Source organism: Anas platyrhynchos, chromosome 7 (assembly GCF_047663525.1).
Source record: "Anas platyrhynchos isolate ZD024472 breed Pekin duck chromosome 7, IASCAAS_PekinDuck_T2T, whole genome shotgun sequence".
In the NCBI taxonomy this organism is placed as follows: Eukaryota; Metazoa; Chordata; class Aves; order Anseriformes; family Anatidae; genus Anas; species Anas platyrhynchos.
In genome coordinates, this window is record NC_092593.1 from 17,288,036 (window position 1) to 17,309,026 (window position 20,991).

General features: G+C 36.6%; 1 protein-coding gene across 3 annotated transcripts in view; it reads right to left on the minus strand.

The window, feature by feature from the left end:
• The window catches only part of PLA2R1 (phospholipase A2 receptor 1), a 43,424-nt gene that overhangs the window by 15,201 nt on the left and 7,232 nt on the right, over nt 1-20,991 (minus strand). For all 3 annotated transcript variants that reach the window (XM_072040377.1, XM_072040376.1, NM_001310830.1), the window contains 15 exon segments: nt 20,086-20,253; nt 18,755-18,928; nt 17,338-17,451; nt 16,539-16,682; nt 15,399-15,587; nt 14,089-14,246; nt 12,575-12,682; nt 8,329-8,441; nt 6,042-6,211; nt 5,077-5,279; nt 4,648-4,793; nt 4,093-4,177; nt 3,007-3,139; nt 2,532-2,567; nt 1,848-2,005 (listed from right to left, as the gene is read on the minus strand). In XM_072040377.1, the coding sequence (XP_071896478.1) occupies nt 1,848-2,005; nt 2,532-2,567; nt 3,007-3,139; nt 4,093-4,177; nt 4,648-4,793; nt 5,077-5,279; nt 6,042-6,211; nt 8,329-8,441; nt 12,575-12,682; nt 14,089-14,246; nt 15,399-15,587; nt 16,539-16,682; nt 17,338-17,451; nt 18,755-18,928; nt 20,086-20,253 (2,099 nt within the window).

Sequence of the window (20,991 nt, forward strand, 5' to 3'; positions counted from 1 at the left end):
ACAAGCATTTAAGGACACACCTGGCTGTATTGCAAAAGTTTAGCCAAAGGCAGCAGGTTTTAAAATAGCTCAATCTGTCATATTCTGAAATGAAGCTTGAAGTTAACCCAATTTCAAATGCAAATGGCGTAAACTTGGCATTCTCACCATCAAATGCTACGATATCCACTACTTCAGTTATGAAGCTGCTTTTGAAAGATCTCTTGTAAGTAAATATGACTTTAAAGAAGCATCCTGGTTAGCCATTTTAAGTGATGTTAAGTTGGAAAAATACATCTTTTTTTACAGCTTTGTCATTTTTGAAGTCACAAGCATACAGTTTTAGATAGGACAGTAATTTCATGACAGCACAGTAGTCTCTAGTAGACATGGATGAAGACAGCTATATCAAGTTATGCTGCTCTTCCACAGTAAGCTATTTCTGCCATGAACTGCTGGTTTAGATGTCTTGATACAAAATCACTTTAGCAAAAGACAAAAATGACACATAACTCACTAGAAACTTAAAATACCATCCTACTAGAGAACAACCGTCCTTGTGTTTTTATTTTATGTTAAAAGCAGCGAAGGCTGTACATAACGCAAGCAAAACTACATAGGCATAAGTCGAGAGCTTTTCTGGCTCAGCACTAGTTGTTGTTCTACTGATTACGCTTTGCTATCCCTTTACATTACAACTTAAGGATTTTGCCTTCAGTAAGGCAGACAGTTTTTCAGTTATTATATGAGGAGTTTTTTTTGTATTTTCCTTCTTTCATTTTACTGAGAACACCTAAAAGAAAACACACTGTTTCTTGGAAATTCATCTGCTTCTGCAGTTATTTCTCAACTTGTGTTACCTCACTGTAGCTCTACAGAAATTCTGCTTTCCTACAGAGAGGAATTTAGAGCCAGGTGTCTTTTTCCATATAAATATGTCCAGTATTAAAGGGGTCTTATTCAGGAGAGACCATACAAAGCTTCAGAAATAGGGGAATGTTGCCCAAGGTGACATACACAGAGGAAAAACTGATGTATTTTCCAAGGTCGTAAGAACCCATAACAAGGGTTTGAAGCTCTAGACTAGATTAAGGTGCAGGGAAATCAGTACTCTGAACTCAGGAAACACTTTGGCCAGCACTGCCCAGGATTAATCTTTCCAATCACGGTGTCAAAGATTCAAACCATGAAGACTGTTTCAAACGTCTGGATGTACTGCCCATCTCATGCTAATATATATATATATATATATATATATATATAAAATATCTATATATAATGGGACACTGAGGTGTCCCACAGCACTGCTGCTCCCAGACCAGCTGCCAGTCACTGAATGGGAACGAACTGCAATTATGAAGCTGCGTGGGATCAGGAGCAATCATCTGGGTGCAGAACTGGCACATGAACAACTGAGGAGCCATGAGGGGCAAACATGAACTCAGCTCAGCTGTGCTAGTATCTGCATCCCCTTGGTCGCAGAGGGGTGGAAGCAGAAAAAGATAAGTGGGACATGCATGTGAGACGTCTTTCTCTTACACGAATTCATGTCTACCTAATTACTTTCATAACTTTGGGACAGACAACTGTTTTTTGATCCTTTTACAACTCTTGAGGGAGACAGACCTGCTCATTAGCACAATGATTATGCAGATTCTGAAATGTCACTGACTTCTTTAGCTAAGCAGGGCCCCAAGGAGGGATGTGAAAAATAAAGACAGCCAGAAAATTATTTCTGAAGTAAAATGTCTTTTGGATTCTACCTGAAGTAATAGGCAATTAGACTTTCCAAAATATGCAACAGAAAATAACTAGTAAAAAAAAAAACAGGGAGAGCATTTATTTGTTAAAATTATAGTCTTTGTTACCTTCTTAATTTTATTTTCAATAAATGCTTGTTCACCAGAAGAATTTATTGTTGCCATTCCACTACGAAGCCAGCCACAGATAAACTCATAGGTGTCCCAGTCCGTAGGATTTACGTGGAAAAGATACTCTGCTCCTTGGTAATACGACCATGGTAGTTCTAGAAAACGAGCAGAAGAGCGAGAGCTGTGCAGGCATAAAACCTCACTGGAATTCACGTTCTTTGCAACTCACGTGGCCTACTTCCAGCCACCTGTCACGGGACAATATTCCACAACTAGCAGCAGAACCGTATTTGACAGATCAAATTATGACAACGAATGGATAATTAGCAATTTTCGGCTTTATATTATATCCTGTGTTAACACAGCAATATTAACAGGGTTGTCTGGACTTTGCAAAAAGGCAATTTTAATGTTATTGAGAGGATATCAAATTCACGTGTGTAATACCAGCAATATTTTTATCTAACCTAAGTAGGATCTTACGTTTCAGTGTTCTTAACCGAAAGAGCAGCACATGTTCTTCTGTAGCAACCAGAAGTTCCTACAAGGTTACATAATTTAAATTTTTAACTTAAAACAGTTTAGTTATTTATTTTTACCAACAGCTTAAATTACACTTTTTAATGATAATATTTCAAGACGTGACAAAAAATTAAAAAAAAAAAAAAAAGGTTTTCATACCAGCTATGTACCAATCTGGGTTCTTTGGTTTAACACCTGCAAAAATACATAAATAAATTAAAATCAGATTAAGAATGAGAAGAGATACTGCACTGAAATTACTTTCTCCACATGGTGAGAATTTAATCAAAATGATGAAGAATGTTGCTATTCCTGTCCAGGGACAAAAAAAAAGAAAAAAAATTGCTACACCTAGCAATCTTAGCATTTTTAGCAACTTTTATACATCAGGACTTTGGTTAACTCCTGCTAACTAAATACTAATCATTGCTACCCATTTTTAACCTGCCTGCACAGATAAGTCTTTGTAACTGGCCAACAAACCCTAATGGCTGCATGCAGCTTTGCCATGTTTTCATGCATAATACCTATAGGGAGATTTGGACAAAAAACAGTCTTTTAGATATTTTTTCTTCTCTCCTCCGAATTACAAGTCAAGGGTGTAATATGCAATGTGTGTTAATTAAAATTTCACCTTTTGGTATTTTGCATATCCATTCACGTTTTTCATTGCAGTGAGCAGGAAAGACTGTTTTATTTACTTTGAACACACCACAGTTTCTTGAATCATCTTCAACATATTTGCTCTCCAAAAATGAAGACACAACCTGTAAACAGCACAGACATTATTTTTAAGGGAAAATTCAAGATAAAGCATTTCAAAATTATAATGGGAAAAAAAAAGGAAGGATATGGAGATGTGCTTCATGAAGAAGTAACTTCCAGACTAGGGAACTAGAGGATTACCTAAGTTATGGTGGTATAATATTAAAAATGGGATCCATACTAATTTTCTTGCAATGTCCTGTTCAATTTCCTATCTTAAATCAGACTCCACCTTTGTAAAAGAAATTGCAGAGCTATGAAACCTAACAGTTTTTGACATGGCACTGGAACAGTATCCCCAGGGAAGTGGTCATGGCCCCAAGCTTGCCCAGAAGCATTTGGACAACATTCTCAGACATACAGTTTGATTTTGGGTGGTGCTGTGTAGAACCAGGAGTTGGACTCAGTGATCCTTGTGGGTCCCTTCCAACTCGGGATATTCTAGGATTCTGTGATTAGCAGTGGTCGTCCAAGCCCAACAGCCTTTGCTTTGGTTCAGCACCTTACATGACTGAACTTTGCACTCGTATTCTGCAATTACTTAAGTAGTGACGGCAGAGCTGGCACCGTTCCTTACGGCTGAAAACTAATTACAGTTCAAAAACTGACCCTTCTGTGTACTCCAAAATCCACATGCTTGTTCAGAAATCTTTTACAATGCAGTGTGACATATCCTGGGCTAACCACAACATGCTTTGCAGGAAAGCACACATCCACAAAACTTTATAATTCTACTAAATTCCTTTTGCAGTTGTACAACCCTTTTGCACAGGCTGTTTTAATAGTAGTATAATGTTAATCCTACTGTAACAATTATTTTAAATGTAGTATGTGGTTGTGAAAAAAGCAGAACTTTCCTGGCCAACATTTGTCAGTTCACACGGCTTATTTTGGGGAACTGATGCACAGGTATTACTTGAGAGGTTTCTGAAATATATAGTATATGTGTATTTACAGGTGTTCTGTCAGACCACTGCCACGTCCCTCCAGAAAGTGGGTTTCTTTTATTAAATCCAATCCAGAATTGTCTTTCTTCTGTCCTGTGATGAGAGCAGAAAAATACTTCTTACACGCTTTTTCCTTAGCTATTTCACAGATTATTTTTCAATTAGTGCAAATACTCATCCATTTCTTTATCTCAACGTATCATACTGTATTACATGTATTTATATTTTAGTATCTAGTTTTGTTTCTAAAATGTCAGGTTGTATTTTAAAGAAGAAAATGTTTAAAGTAGGATCAAATTGCAGAACCTTCAGTTCTACAGGGAACATTACTCACAAGACACTGACATTAATAGTCATTTGACACCTACTACAAAGATCATCTTCAAAAACAATCACATTACAGTGTTGGTATTACACTTTTCACCCATTTCTAAATTCATGAGTCAAGAGTAGAGACTTCCTTAGATACTATTAAAGAGCACGGAAGGCCTTAAATCACACATTATTTTTACAGATTAATACATTTAAAATAAACCTTGTTGATGTTAATAAAGTGTACTTACCTATCAAAAATTGTATATAACAAATTGTTTAGAAACGTCTCTTCATAGATATGGGAAAAACTAGCAAGATGTGCTCCAAAATCTTGGCATAATGTTTCTGCTTCATCCCATGTTCTTTTCATCAGAACTTTTTCACTGTGAAATATCTGCAATAAAATAAACACTCTCATAAATGCAGTTGATTTTGGAGAGCAAGTTGTTTCAGAAGCCCATAAAAATCAAATATTATTTGCAGTTTTTCCTATAATAAAGTCTTACACATTTCTAACATAGTTCCAATTGAAGTCTTAAAGACCTTTATTCACTTTAAAATGCAGTGAAGGATGGTAACAGTTAGGTAGAAGAAATGTTTTATCTAAATATTTTTGGAATAGTTTTTTCCTACACTGATGCAGAATCTGAGAAACTGAATTCAAGTTTGCCACTTACCTTGTAGCAGTTGAATAGGTTGGCTTCAGACTCCCATCCAAAGTAGCAGGAACTCAGATGTCTTTGAAAAGTAAGTTCAGGTTCTTCATAGGAATTGATTTTTTGCTTGCACAATGACATTGCTTTGAAATTCCTACAGCTTTTTACCTCCCAATAACCAACAGGGTTCTCTCCGCGCATTGCCACGCATCCTCCAGAATGACCTAAAGCACAGAAGTAAGCATTGAGTGCTGGAATAAAGCACTGGAATTTTGTGAATTTTTGGTGAAATGTCTGTTTTATTGGCATCCGGTTCTATATAAAACCTTGATGGGATTACAAAGCTAGCAAGTTCTCTGGTCAGTGACCAGGTTGTAAGCCTGTCTTGGCTGACTTGAGCTTGCAAAATGAACAAAGGATTCCTTTCACAAAAAGCAGGAGATAAAATGTGACTGAAAATAGTACTTTAACAAACTGCAGTAGTAAAGCAATAAATGTAGAGTCAAAAACTTGGAAGAAATTAGTGAAATGGCATATATTTATTTTCATGTCTCCTCAGGTATCTTTAAGAGGTTTATGCTTCAAAAGATGAAGAACTTAAATTCTAGTCATCTAAAGAGTCAAAAGCTTGGCAACAACATTGGTGGTCATATTTGAATGTTCAAATGTTCTGTACATTAACCTGCTATTTAATTTTTTCATTTCTATTTTCCTGTAATGTTTTCCTTTGTATTACTATAAAGCAAAAAAAAAAAAAATCAAACAAGCAAACTAAGTATCAGCAAACTGAAGAGGAAGAAGAAAAAAAAAACCTCCACACAGTGTCCTTATTGTCAGAAATGTATGTAAGACAATCGATACTCTCTTCTTCATATAAAATGCCAAAATGGCAAACCATGTGTAGTGAGAGTTTTTTGCTCCCCACAAGTAATTTTTTTGTTTTGATTTGTGTTTTGCTTTTGTTTTTAAATCAGTGCATTACTCACGTGGCTGATGCTTGTTCCAGTTTGCGTAGCTCACAGAGTGATTCTTCCCATCTGTTGTTAGCCAAAAGTATTCTCCTGTGTTATTAAGGTCTTGCAGACCTATCCAAAAATAAGTTCTCTCAGATTTTACCATGCTATGGATCATGCTGGTGATAAAAGCTTGTTCAAACCTTAACAAAATGATCAGGACAAAAAGCTTGTTAGAATATAGGTCAATTGGTGTTGTGGCAAGTAGGCATCATGAAAAAATGTAATCACCCAAGAATAGAAAAATATCTAAAATGTATTTAATTTTCTTTACAGAATTCTGTGGTAAATTTCACACAAAACTCTGTAGTATAAAGCAAGCATATTTTTTCCTCCTTCTTCTTCCTTTTTATTTTTTGCTCTCCAGCATTTGTGCACATTCAAGGAACCATACATTGAAATCTCTCAATGCTTATGCTACAAAATGTTAAAACAGAATATATTCATGATGAACAGATAAAAGTAAGGAAGTCTTTAAAGTAGAAAAGATAGTAGGGTCACAAAAAGATACAGAATAAAGAAAAGCAAAAGCTTTAGCACAGAAGTATCTTATTAGAACTGGACACACAAAATGGCACTAAAAATCAGAGCTGAAGGATTCAAAGCACCAGCTGTTCCAAGCTGTTTTGACTGCAGAAGCAATTAGTTTTTCCTTCTGAAATTTATTCATTTAGAAACTTAGATGAGACATTCAGATTTTTTTCAAGCAATAATGGTTGCATACAGCAACCCCTTGTCACTTCAATGTAATTTATTCAGATATAATTGGTATAGCATTATACAAAAATGTTTTAGTTTATAAGCACATTTAATCAGATTATGAAAATATACATGTTAAAGTTCTCAGCTTGATAAAGACTTATAAAACTTTTCTATTTTTTTCCTCCAGATTGTGAAAAGAACTGCTAAATACAGTAAGAATGATGTTAATGTAAAAACCTGAATGTACCTGTAACACTGAATGACTGAGAACTTCTTTATTTATTTTTCATTTCCTTTGCATGTTCTCTTCTTACATCAACTCTTTCTATCCAATATAATTTTGATGAATGTTTCAGGATCAACACACTGAGAAGTTTTTACATTTGTCACATCAGAGCAACAAAGCTAAGCAGTAATTAAAATTTAAGCTAACCTAGCTTCCTTTGTTGCTCCAACATTGGAACTGGAAACTAACGTAATAAACAGTGATGGCTACACCCAGCAAAAATAAAATAAAAACAAGTAAAGAGAAAAACATAGAACACATGCTTCCAGTGATGTGCAGCATGCCCTTAGCTCCCTTTCAAGTTTAAGTTGTAAACACTCAGCTGCCCAGAATTTTTCCTTTATTCTCTTAGTAAGAATTATTGCTGCATTGCAGTATACCATCGTATTTATTTTGCACAACCCTGAAATCACCTAGCAGGCCAAATTTCCATTAATTTAAAACCTTATGTTGGGTAGCCCATGTTTTCCTGAAGTTTCTAGCTATCGCACATCTGATTATGAGTGGTCACAGTGCTTCCCCAGAGTCCTAAAGGGATGGAAGATTTCCTCTTTAAGGCTTTTTTGTTTGTTTTTGTTGTTACTGTTGTGATTTTTTTAAAAAACAAATATGTGTAGATTAAAGCATGCATAATATATATCTATTTGAAATAGCAGTATGTCAAACTAATTGGAATCCAACATATAGGGTAAGTCATAAACAGACCAGAGAAAATCCAAGCATCTGGACATCTGAGGAGAAGAAGGCTTTGCTGAGGCTGGAATATAGGTAGATAGAAAAAAAAGGAAGACAGAGGTCAGATGCTCTTCAAACATATACGCTCTCCCCTGGGTTTGCTGAGGATTCATGTAAAATGTAAAACTAAATAAAAACATTTATAAAACAGTAATTAATTTGGATTAAAATCTTAAAGATTTTGATCACAAAAGTTAAACGCACTGTCATTTTTCAGTATAGCTTCCAAGTACACTGATAAAATTTCTTAAAGATGTTACATACCTTTGTATAAAGTGCTTTGTTTAGATTCCTGCATGCTCACGTGTGCACATTGCTATACATCTAAAGTAGACTAACAACTGCTTTTTACTAAAATTATTTTCAATTAAAAAATAAAGCAGAACAAACCTTTATTCTCACCAATGTTAGTAATTATGCTCAACTCTCACACAAACAATATTTCATAATAGTAATATCTTTTGCCATGCAATGCTTTCTGAAGTTAGAATAGCTCTTGTTAGAAGCATCTTCACACTGTCTGATAGGATTAACTACCTGTTTGTTACTGATACAAGTGCAGATGGGCAGAAATAACCACTGGAAGCATGTTCAAAACTTCGAGGGGTACTGTCGATTTTGTAACAATATCCACCATGTCTTTCCCATCCCTTTAAAGAAATGAACATTGTTTTATAGATTATTATATTGCTGTTAAAAACTTGATCCCCTTTTGTTGTTTCTGTCTGTTCATCACTTGTGACCCTACAGCCCTCTTCCTTTCCACTGTGGCTCCAGAACACTTACCCTCAAAAGGTCACTGAAAGGGTGGGTGAATTTAATGAAATAAAGTTGAAATCCTTAAACTGTGCGAAAACTGGCTAAATACACACAGGCGGTAACATCTTTCATGGGCAGGACGAAGATATGGGCAACTTAAAGGCACTCCCTCCACACACTACTTCTGTTTGCATTTTATACTTTGAACATTGATTTACTGACTTAGTCTGGGGGTGTATGCCAAGCTTTTTGGCACGAAGCATGTAGTAGCACTCTGGTTTATAGCTGTGGTAGCTCATTCCTGATATTGAATATCTGAAGTGCAAGGTAAACATTGCCCTGTTAAATTCAGTTAAGTTGCTTAAAAAAAAAAAAAAAAAAAAAAAAAAAGCATTACCTATGCCCTTTGTCTTCAAGTGTAAATTGAAATATGTATGTAAACTCTGGGATTTGGGGGTGGAAGAGGTTTAAAGTATTGACTAAAAAGCTCCTCTACATCATTCCTGGCAACTACAGAAAAAGCTTTTTTAAAAAAATAGCTATGGTGACACAAGGCCTCCTCCTTCACACAGCATGCTCAAGTGCATTTCTTCCTTGTTCAGCTCTTGGCATGTTTAGTCACTCAACAAATTTCCCCTTCTCATTACCACTTCTCTGTCCTTTTTGGCAGGGTAGAGAGGTCAGAAATCGAATTAACTGTGGGAGAGGCTGTCATACAAACAGTCAGAGCAACAAATCACCCAGCCTGGCCCACAGCCACCCAAGCGCTCCGTGGGAGGGCAGGTGAGAAACAGCAAAGCTCTGGTTCCCTTCAGCTGGAGTCCTCCAGTGATCAAGTGAATTGCATGAAATTAAGTAAACACAATCATTCTAACCTCTTGGAAATTTTAATTGGGAACAAATGGCACCTCATAACCTTCCTCTGAAAGCTTTCTTGGTGCCTTAAGTCTGGAGGAAAGAAATTTGACACTAATCTTTATTAAAAATAATAATAACCGTGGAGTAACTAGATGATGGTAAGTTTGCATTGAGGGCAAACACGGGTTGAGAAATTCCAAACTTTAAAGGCTAAGTAATCAGTCAACCAAATGGTATTCGGTGCAGTCAAATATGATGTGATGTATTATGGGGACCTCTCCTGTCCCCACCGAATCATTTCATTTGTGCTGTGAGGGACACCTACCTTGCTCCTACCAGACAGGAATGAGATTTGGGGGTTACCTTCCATGGAAACACCAGCTTAGTCAGTGAGTCAGAACAAATATTAAGAATTAGAAGGGTGGAGAGAACAGAGAAAGCAAACATGTCCTTTAAAATTCTTTTTTTCTCATTTTTTGGAGTTGCAGCCCCCAATCTCAAAAAAGGATGTTAGAAAATAAGGGCAACAAGGATGACCAAACATGTGATTGCTTCCACATAAATAATAACCAAGTAGGTTGGGTCTCTTCAGTCTGGAGAAGTGATGCCTTAAGGAAGGTACTGCACACATCTACAAAACCAGGAGTGCCATGGAGGCAGGTGTGACTACCCCAACAGGAGACTTTGGGGATAACAAACAAAGCTGAGTAAGCAGGAGGTGGATTCAATGTGGAAGATAGTGTTTTTCCACACAAAGGGTAGCAGATTTATAGATATCAGTAAGTAATGTAAACTCAAAGAATTAGAATGAGTTCAAGAGAAAATTGGACAAGCACTTGGAGGGGAAAAACAGTGTGAGCTCTTAGATACACAAATCATAAAAGGCTCTGGAAATACCCTGAATGGTCGGAGGTCAAGGGAAATTGGGGGATGTGTTACCCACATTTGCCCTTTTCTGCTCTTCCCCAGACATTGCTTGTGGCCACTGCTGGGAAACAGAGCATGACCTGGATGGACCCTTATTCTGAGCAGTTGTCCATCTCTTTACGAGGTTTTATAGCTTTAATAGCAATTCTCTTCTCAAAAGTGCAGTTCTCTCCTGCTACACCATCCACACAGACAAATGCTTGATTTAGTACTATACTGTTATCTTTTAATGCACTAATTGAAGTGTAGAAGACTGAAGAAAGTTACCAGTACCAATATTGTCAGTTCTGTACACAGAAACTCCCAACTCACTTATCAAACAGCTGACAACTCCACCGCCTGTTTCAAAAGCTGATTTAAAGAAAATGTCTAAAGCTGTTATTTCAGTTTTGGGGAAAACCGCATAGAGAATGTGACCTTTGCAATATAATGTTTATTGTCACTAATAGCCTGCCAACTAGGAAAAAAGAAGAGTTGACCTGCTAAGGGAAAAAAGTTCTTAACACTTCTTGTGTTTTCAAAAGACAGAAGTGTAGGTTTCTGCCGTAACTTGATATTGCAAAAACTTCACTCAGCAGAACCACAGAGAATTTTAAGGACTAGTTCATCCAATTCACAAGTCATAAAATCAACATGAGATAAAAGCTCAGTAATAACAGATAAGACTATAAAGCTTTGTAAAAATAAATAATTATGCCCAAGGCCAAAGCTCCCTGAGTCTATCAACCATCACACATGAATGACAGTAACAGGTTAACGAAGCAAAAGATCAAATGTGAGAAACACCAATAGGTACTCTATACATTTAGGGTAGATTAGCAACAGAAAAAAAAAAAAGAAAAAAAGTGTAACTGTATGAAATAAAGAGCTAGCCCTAGAAAACTAGGTTGACAAGTAACAAGAATATATATATTGAATATTAAAAGAGTATTGTTAAGACAAAATGTCTGAAATAAAAGGCAACTTTCAGAAAGCTTAGAACTGATTTACCTTGATTAAATAAATATGACTCTTTCGTGTCAGAAAGAAAAGAATCTATAGAAATCAACAGACTGTAAGAGCATTCACTATGTACATGTATTTCTAGAGGGTATGAAACATTAACAAGCAGAAATTTATCCTGAACAGGAAGCTTGCCAGAGCATACCAAACTACTTAAAACCCATGACTTTTAAATCTCAGTCCTGTGCGGTACCCAAAGTTCAAGTGCTGTCAGCTCCTAACTACAACTGGAAGTCCTGATGCTCAGCACATTTTTTCACATGGTCAGGACTTTAACAAACTTTTCTTAACACTTTTAACACATGGCATTCTTGAGTGATAAAATACATTGGTCCAAATGAATCAATCATCCTAAACTTTTGGAAATTTTAACCTGGAACAAAGCAGTAATGATATGACCAGAACGCTATACATCTGGGGAAAAACAGCATCCGGCTCCGGACAGTTTAGCTTCCACCTTCTTACAATTTAACTGAACTATGAAAAGAGGCAAAAAAAAATGAGAAAAAAAAAAAAAAAAAAGGAAGAAAATGACCTAAAGATAGAAAAAGGAGAAGAGGTTCACAGAACTTCTCCAGAGTTTTGAATGACAATATTTTAAGAACATAAATTCCACAAGTTTGTTGTTTACACTGTTGTATACATAGGGAAAGGAAGCAATGGCAAATAAAATCATACTTTAAAGAGTTACCTATTACTAGCAAAATGTCAAGCCTAAAAGCCTGAAAACATATTGTAATGTCCTATTAGGTAGCTAGCTGTGCTCCTTCCCGTTTTTGCTTGAAAGTAAAAGGAATGCTAATGTATGAGTGGAAGAGTTCATTCTCTGTGTCAATGAAACCGATTGTTTTTCACCCTGACATTCCTTTTAAATGTATGAAAACCATGTGTGGGATGAGGCATCATATAACAGCCATTATTTGCACAGATGGTGTACAAAAGGGTTTTCACTTTTGATCTAGAAAGAAATAGGAACTTGGGTCACAACTGCTGACAATGCAACGAACCATGAGAGGCATTTGGAGAAAGCTTTTAATCTTACCTTACATTTTAGTTTACATATTTTTAAGGCAAACAATGAGATTTTTCCTAGCAAAACCTGCATGTCTTCAGTATGAAAAACGAAAATTATCTGTCTACTCACTGACATCTGTATACTCTACACCTCTATTTATAATTCTGTTTTATCAGTAAGGTTCTGAAACAAACAAACAAAAAAAAACATTAACTCCCTTACCTCTGGACAACTTGATTCCATCTCAGAAGAAACATTATTAAATTCCCCTGCTTTTTTGCAAACATAGAAAGATCCGTCTTCACATTTTTTAACTTTCCAATGTCCCTCCTGAGGGGGAGGAAAAAAAAGTATGTTCTCTACATACCCATTCTCATACATATGTAATACACAGATGTTAGATTATACAACTTCTCTTCCTGTTTTAACTTTTTAATAGAAACAAGCAACAGAATATTTTTTCTCACTCTATTCCTTTATTTACCTTTAGATGGATCACTTACTTCTACCAACACTGATCTGAAAAGTCCTGTTGACAATCACACAAAGGAGTTTGTCTCTTTGAATCACTCCTTGGGATGTAATACATTTTAATTAACTAAAACTATAGGCATGCCAGAATGCTTTTCAGAATCATATACTGAACCTCCTTCCCATCCACTGTAGTTCTTTTTAAGATTAACATTTATCTTTGAACAGCCCTTATTCAAAATATTACAGCATTTGTATAATACAACTTTTAGACATCTAGGAATACTGGACATGTACCAATTCTGAATCTTCTTTTCCACTACTGTGTTTTATGCTTTCATTTGTTTGCTTACACTTGTAAAATTAGTAAAATATAGTTTTTTGTGTCTAAAACCAGGCTTTTACCATTTTCTGCTTCAAATGAGAGCTGACTTTACCAGGTTGTTGTAATTGTTTTGGCTTTCTTATCTATGAATTCAAGATTGCAACTTCGACCTACTGCTGGAGAAACAACAGAAAACACTTCTTGATACAGCTTTCATGCTTTCACAAAATTTACTTTACCGAAAAACTGAATTATAGTGCCACTTAAATCAGGTCTGAGCATATGTAAGTATTGTAAATTGTAAAAGTAAAGTACATTTATGACCAAATTAAGAAAAATGCTGCCTGTCATGGTTCAACAGGGCCTAGTCTAAGCTTATTTGAATGTTACTCCCAATCTTACAACACCTGACTGATTTGGAGTCAGTCTTACCACTCTCAACATCTATAGTTTTATGTAGATCTATGCTACTCCCTGTTTTTGAAAGATGCTTCATGAAAGTTATAAATGTTGACAGCAACACAGAGTTAGCACAGTTGAACATTTTTCAAAATATCAACTTGAAGCTTTAAAAACTGGAACTAATTAGTCATGAATTATACTATACACCACTTTGATTTTAAATTACTTTGTCTTTATCAAAATACCTATGAATATTTGCTTGCTTCCATTTGGCAAGCTTTACGTATATAATTTATTTTATTTTTTTTTAATTCAACCTCAAAAATAATAATTAACTTTTCTGTGTAGCAGCACAGCAAAATGTACTGGTTTCTAAAGGCTACGTTATTTTTATTTCAGCTTGAATATATTAGGAATAAAAAGACAAAGTCATACTGCAGGTCATGGTTTACAAGAGTATACATAGTGAGAAAATAAATTATTGTGAGGTGAAATAAGAGTGTCTGTCTTGTTCTTTCAAAAGGAAAAGAAAACTTACAGGTCCTTGTGCTGAAACACAGAGTTGTCCTGTTCTTTGAAAGGTATTAGGTTCTTGGCTGTGCCAGTTGGACAGCTTTACTGGGGTGCTATCTGACCACTTGAAAACAACTGGGGTATTATTACTGTATAACCCAATCCATGTTTCAGTTACGTTTTCTGTAAAAGAATAAGTTTTTCATATTTTAATGATGAAGAAATGATGCCTATTGTTCCTGTAATATCAACACCACTATTGAAATTATTCATGGGATTTCAATAAGAATTATCTTATTTCATGAAAAAAGAAATAGTTGTATGAACTTTAGGAAACCTTACTGATGAGATAATATCCTACTTCCCTTGAAGACTAAATGGTTTCAAAAGTAGATCAACATATGCAATAATATGCTTTGAAACACAGAAAAATACAAATCAAGAGCATATGCTCTTGAAGCTTGCATGGGGCACAAAGCCTGACATGGAAGGGAAGGATTTCTTTTCATAATCTTTCATGGCTCATTCAGCTTTATGTTTTCTCTGAGCAATGGCTTTATGTCCCAGTGAGAGCTCAGTTGTAGCCACAGTGGTTGGTAATCCATGAAAGATGAGTCTTGAGGTTTGACGTAATGCCTTACTTGACTAGCTACTATAGCTAGTGAAAGCAGATGAGCTTTCAGGCACATAAGCCCTTCTCCTGAAAAGAAGGATAAAGGAGGGCTGAAACACCAGCAACAGATTTTGAAGCTGACTGCAAGCTGACAATAATTAATTCTATCTACTACGACATTTCTGGAAAAAATGGTGTTTGGTATCTATGGAGGGTGCTAACAGAGGTGAGGAGGACGACTCGTGGTTAATCTCCCAAAAAAAGACAAACAGGACAACAGAGAGGACGGGTGGTGTGAGGGAGGAGAATGCGTGATCATGTCCAGTAATTCCAGTATAATGCACCACTTTGCAACCACAGCTGATGGGACAGAGTTGATAAAACATGTCACTATGCCCCCAGCTCAAGGAAGTTACAACTCATGGCCAGGGATGGCAGCTTGAGACACAAAATATTTACACTTATTTGCTACTGTTACAACAACAAAACTCTTCACACTGTTGCACCTAAGAGCTTTTGTTCATTTTGTTACTATGTTTATTGAAGGCTGTGCCTTACATTTTAAGGACTCTTAGAAGAAGCACACATCACACTTTTTTTTGTAAACCTCATCTGGGTGTGACACATAATATTGGGCTTACAAGGCCAACAACTTTACATGGCTACACAGAAGAAACACTTCAAGAAACATAGCACACTTTAAACTAATTCTCAAAACTCACCACGTTCAAGCAAGTTACGGAGCAGCTCTGCATCTGCCATGGAGGATATACTAATGAGTCTGCTATTGTCACTTTGGCACGAGATCAAAGCATCGTTCCAGCTCTTCTCCTCTTTATGAAGTCTATAGCAGTTGCGATTGTGTGGGTACCAGCCGGCATCACAACGAGTGGCATAATACTTCCATGTATCTTTTAATTAACCATGCAAGGTTAGAGTATATTAGACAGAAATACAAAGGTTGTGCTGCATTAGACTATTTTCTTATCTTCAGGTGCTGAAAACAGAGTCATCTTAAGGACATAACACATGGTCTACGGATCGCTACCCACAATGCAAACTGATTTTTTTCCCACCTTATTTTATGACTCAACCATTCAGGCCACTGAACTAGTACAAACACAGTTACAGAACTGTTATTCAATTAAAAACTTTCTTTATCTGCCTTATTACCTTTGGGCCTGATCCAAAACCAGCTGAAGCTTTTTCATAGGCAATACCTACAAAGAGTTTGGTAAATCCCTTTTCGGTATCTGAAACAAGTAGGGAAACTTTTTTTTTTTATAATTTATCAGGAAAAAAGTTCAACCTATCTAAATTTTCTTATCAAAACAGAAATTAACATTCCAATAAATACAAAATTGCATTTAAATTTCCCACAGAAGGGGCATCTGAGACATTCTACATACTATACACCTTACAGTCATTACATAAACACTTTGCTTTTTTGGTATATGAAAAGCATAGCACGTCATAAAAATAACTGCATTTATGCTACTTTATCTTCTGTGTGCAATGGACTAATTCCCTTCTAAGCTGAAAGCCTATTTTTAAACTCAGAAGTGTTGCCCTGTTGTAATATAAAGAGAAAGCATTCTGTAAACCTCTGATGATGTAAGGAACCAATTAAATGCCATGCATATTAAAGTGATTTGTCAGTTTTAAGACTCTTAACATGTTACCCAGAACTGCACTTGAACAGAAGAACGTCTTACCACTTCAGTTAATGTAAATGGCATTCAACTTAAACTAGCAAGCCTATACTGCAGCTAAGACTGTTCTCATAAATTTATATTCAGGTAGCTTCCTCTTGTTCTCCATCCATACTCACAAAAAGGACACATTAAAATTGAGATACTTACCAAATGTTTCATGCTCTGTCTTACTTAAGTATTTCTTGCATACAAAAGGCAATCCAGATTCACACAAGTAACTTTGCCAGCCGTACTTCAATTTTGAATTAATCACCACACAATGATTTTCGCTAAAACGGTCATCAGAGACATCTGCAAATGCATTTTTTTTTTTGAGAAGCATGCAATTAAAAAAAATCAGTTCTTGTAAAATGGTGCTGTATTCTTATTGAACAAATGTACATAATCAGCCCTGCATACCCAAACTTCTAGGAGTGTTACACCAACCCTATGGACAACTGAACGTTAACCACCGCTTACATATATATGGCAATCTTTCCTTGCCTGCTGCTATCAGATGAGAGGCTAAATCCAGTTCTGGTGTCAATGTTACATGTGCTGGACGACAGACTTCAAAATGCAGCAAACCAAATCTCAAAGCTCATGTTAATGTGCTAGTGTTAATTACAGCATGTTCATGTAAACAAATTAAAACTCCTTTCCTCCACGCAACCAGCTAGAACATAGTTTTTAAATATGCAGCTGGAATCTCAAAAATACCCTTAAAAGCAAATGACAGGACTATATCATTAACGCTTTGAATAAATGCATCTCCATGGATGCCACCCACATCCCTAGAATGGGCTTTAGTTCATGAATATGAATAGATATGTCTACAAAAAGAGAGGTACACTAGTCCACTTGATTCACTTTTCAAACGTAGCTGTGCTAACAGCTCTCTTGTGCTGCAATTACAGAAAGCTTGTAATTACACTGCTGTAACAAATCCAACAGAAATATCTCATACTTGCTCTCCAGTTCACAAACATCAGTGGCGCTCCATCTGACCACTGCCAACCAGTATCTTCTCCCAGTCTATTCAGGCCTGTCCAAAGCACGATGTCTGTGGCGTTTAACTGCCCTGAAACAGAAAAAAATAAACAAAGTGACACTTTACACATTCCCCATGTTTTAAAATATCTATGGGCATAGATACACTGTCCTGACTTGTTACAATCAGAGTAAAACAAAGTTTAACACTTTCTCCAGAAGGCTCAGACTTATTTTTTTTTCCTGTCCTTGGAAAAAGTCTATCGGTTTGTTAATCAACACAGCTGAGGAGGGATAAACTCAAAAGGTCTGCATCCCTTCAACTGCCCATCCTGCAAACCCTCCCCACGTAAGCTGTTGGTGGCCTTAGATATTACGTCTCTAACACGAGCTACAGAAACGCCAGCCTGTCTCAGCCTGCTGTCAGACACAAAACAAACAACTTCCAGTCCCTCTACAGACTGTATACATATCAAAAAGCTAATGAAATTATTTTAAAAACTTCCTGTTAGCTTATATCCTGCAATTGAAAACCAGCAATAATGGGAAGCAATGGGAAAGAAACCTGAATCTGCCTTTCACAACATGGTTTTAGTGCCCGGTCCTTCACTGAGTCCTCTTCACCAACACCAAAACAGCCACAAAAGCAATGCCATCAGAGGACTATGCAGAACTGGTCTGAGACGTTCTACGTGCAGGACACGAAGGAGCTTATCAAAGAGGGAATACCATCTGTTTATAAAAACAAAGCTTTTTTTTCCCCCCCCCTATAAAGGTAATTTATTTCAACCCTGCAGGAATATTCCAGTATTTCAGATTTGGTGAAGTACAGTTTGCAAAGGAAACCTTGCAGGAATAAAATGACAGTATGGTGCACTGCTGAGAAGGTAAACATCTCTATAATTCTCAAAGAAAACAAAAACAAACACCTAACAACCCACATGTCCATAACCACAGCTGCAAATATGAATAAAAGTCACTGTGCGAGCAGGAATTAAGAATATTACAGCCTCACGTAACACATACCACTGCTTTTGAACTTGGATTATTAAGGCTGTAACTTACCTTCATTCTCACTTTGTCAGGTACTTAGGTGTGCTATGTGACAAAGCCTTGCCAGCAGCAATGGGAGAGACTCCAAAGCCTTTCACTGGCAAAATGGAAATCAAACCACAGGCTTCTTACATGGTCCCCAGATAAAGTCAAGCCGACCCATTTCCCAGAGGAGCACAATCCATCCTCACACTGGGGACAGAAGACTCCTGCTTCAAAGTGCACTCTGCACCTTTCCAAAGGCTACAACAAAATTCAACAGCCTTCCAAGACAGCAATCCCATGGAACACACTAAGCGTGTGCCTACATCCACTGTTAGCAGTGTGCTTTGTGTACTCACGGCTTAATTCACTGATGTAGCTCTGCTCTTCCAGGCTGGTGATGCTGAGCAGATCTCCTCCTTGCATCTGGCACGCAGCCCGTGCCTCATGCCACGACAGCACGGATGCCACGTTGAACTGGTAGCAGAGGTTCGTGGCAGGGTTCTTCTTCCAAAAAGCATCGCAGCCACTCTCTGCTCAGAAAGAGATTTGTTACCAACAGCACAAGGCTACAAGCTAATCAGAAGTACAGCATCTTTAGAAATTTAATTAATGACATTAGCATCTCAGCGGAAGCATGATGATGAACTCCAGTGTTCCTTTGTTAAAGTATGTATGGAAATAGGACACAAGCTGAATAAAACACTGCTTCATTTTTCAGGTGGTTGATAAATTCTCAGGAGCTCATCTGCAGCTGGTGGTGATTTTCACAGCTTGCATGAAGCCAACAGAGCTACATTTTAATTCGCACCAGCTGATCATTTGTTCCTAAAGCTGGATGTTAGAATAGTCACACTATGAGTGCCTCACCCAACTTATGGAGGAGCAGTCACCTGGATCTCCTTCTACCCAGTACTCAAGAGATTAAAACTATTATAATTATAATATAGAAGCAGGGCTGAAAATACTCCTCATTATAATAGTTCCCTGGAAATTCCCATGAAATTCCCATTAGGAAATCACATTTCCAGCTGTTTATAACATGCTTTGGACCAGAGATCTGAGACACAGCCTGAACGGGGAGGGCTTTTCCAAACCACTTCTGCTGATAGAAGGTATTTTTTACATATTTATGAAAGAAGCTACAAGTTGCTATTTATAATTTTAATATTCATGAATACCATGTGTCCAAAATCTTTCAAAAAATATTTTCAAAAATATTGCTCCTAAGTGTTTTAGGTCCAAAACATAAGTGTCCAAAGAGCGCCTGGGAGAAAATGAATATAAAAGATAGATTATGCTTTTGACTTCATTCTATCTTTTTTCTCTGGAGCATGTGAAGGAGCGATTCCTCCTTCACATGCTCCAGAGAAACCCCCTATGGACTGCTGAGGAAAGCAGAGACAGCCATGGGTTAGCTGCAGGGCAAGGTCAATGGGTGGCACCGAGCAGTGAGCACTTCACATCCTGCAGCACGCCTCGTGGAGTTGTGCTTTTGGGACTTGGGTCTCCAAAGACCATACATGGTAGATTATATTAAAGCCTCAAGTTTTCTCTCTCTCTCTTTTTTTTTTTTTAAGAGACATTCCTCTCTAATAGGAGTAATCTTATATTCCAAAATAGAGTCCATGCTAGAATTATTCATAAGGATCATGGATACTCTAGGAGGGAGGGAGAAGCAACATCTTACCAGCATTTGGGCAAAACCCCCATTTTTCATCTTGTTCATAGTAGCTTGTTGTGGCACACCAGTCAAATTCCCTTCCATCCCTGGTACACTCATAATACCACTTGTTGTTATATTTAAATGGAAAAACGCATGGGAAACCAAAAGAATTTCCCAATAAGGTATATGTTTCTGTAATAAAATAAAAGTAGAGATTAAAAGAACACATTGACAGAAATTCCACCCCCCATATTTCATCATTTTTGTTTTTAACAGCAACAATAAAATAAAAATATCTATGGTTATTTGAATTCATAATTAATACCACAACATTGAGACAAGTATGAGAAACATCACTGAACAGAACTTGAAAATGTTAGCTTATGAAATTTATCACCATGAAACAAGGCACATCCCCATAACTTACTCCAACTAAAAAAAAAAAAAAAAAAAAAAGAGCAATTATTCTATATCCTATTATCCTGCACTTAAATTTGAGAACAACTACCTAAAACTATAGTTAGCATAATCAGGACATGCTCAGATGCACGCTCTGCTTATTTTTTGTTTGCTAGTCTATGATAGACAAGCAATTTAGCATAATTTCCTCTGCTCCACCCACTCTTGTTTAAATGAATTTCTGATGTTTTTTCCATTCTTATTGTCATTCTATGGGAAAGGAAATATGAAAGACAAAGGAAAATTAAATAAACTTTTAAAAATATTTTTTATACCACGGGGAATAGTAATCTAAAGAACTGATGTTATGTACCTTTGTTGTCACATCAGTTATTAGCTTATAAAATATTTAAAATGTTGCCCTGTTGTATTTTGAGTACTGAGAGAATCAAGTGCAACCCAAAGTTGTAAAAGATTTACCTCAGTATCTCCTTAACCTCAGAGCACATGCTTCTACGAAAGGTCAAAGAA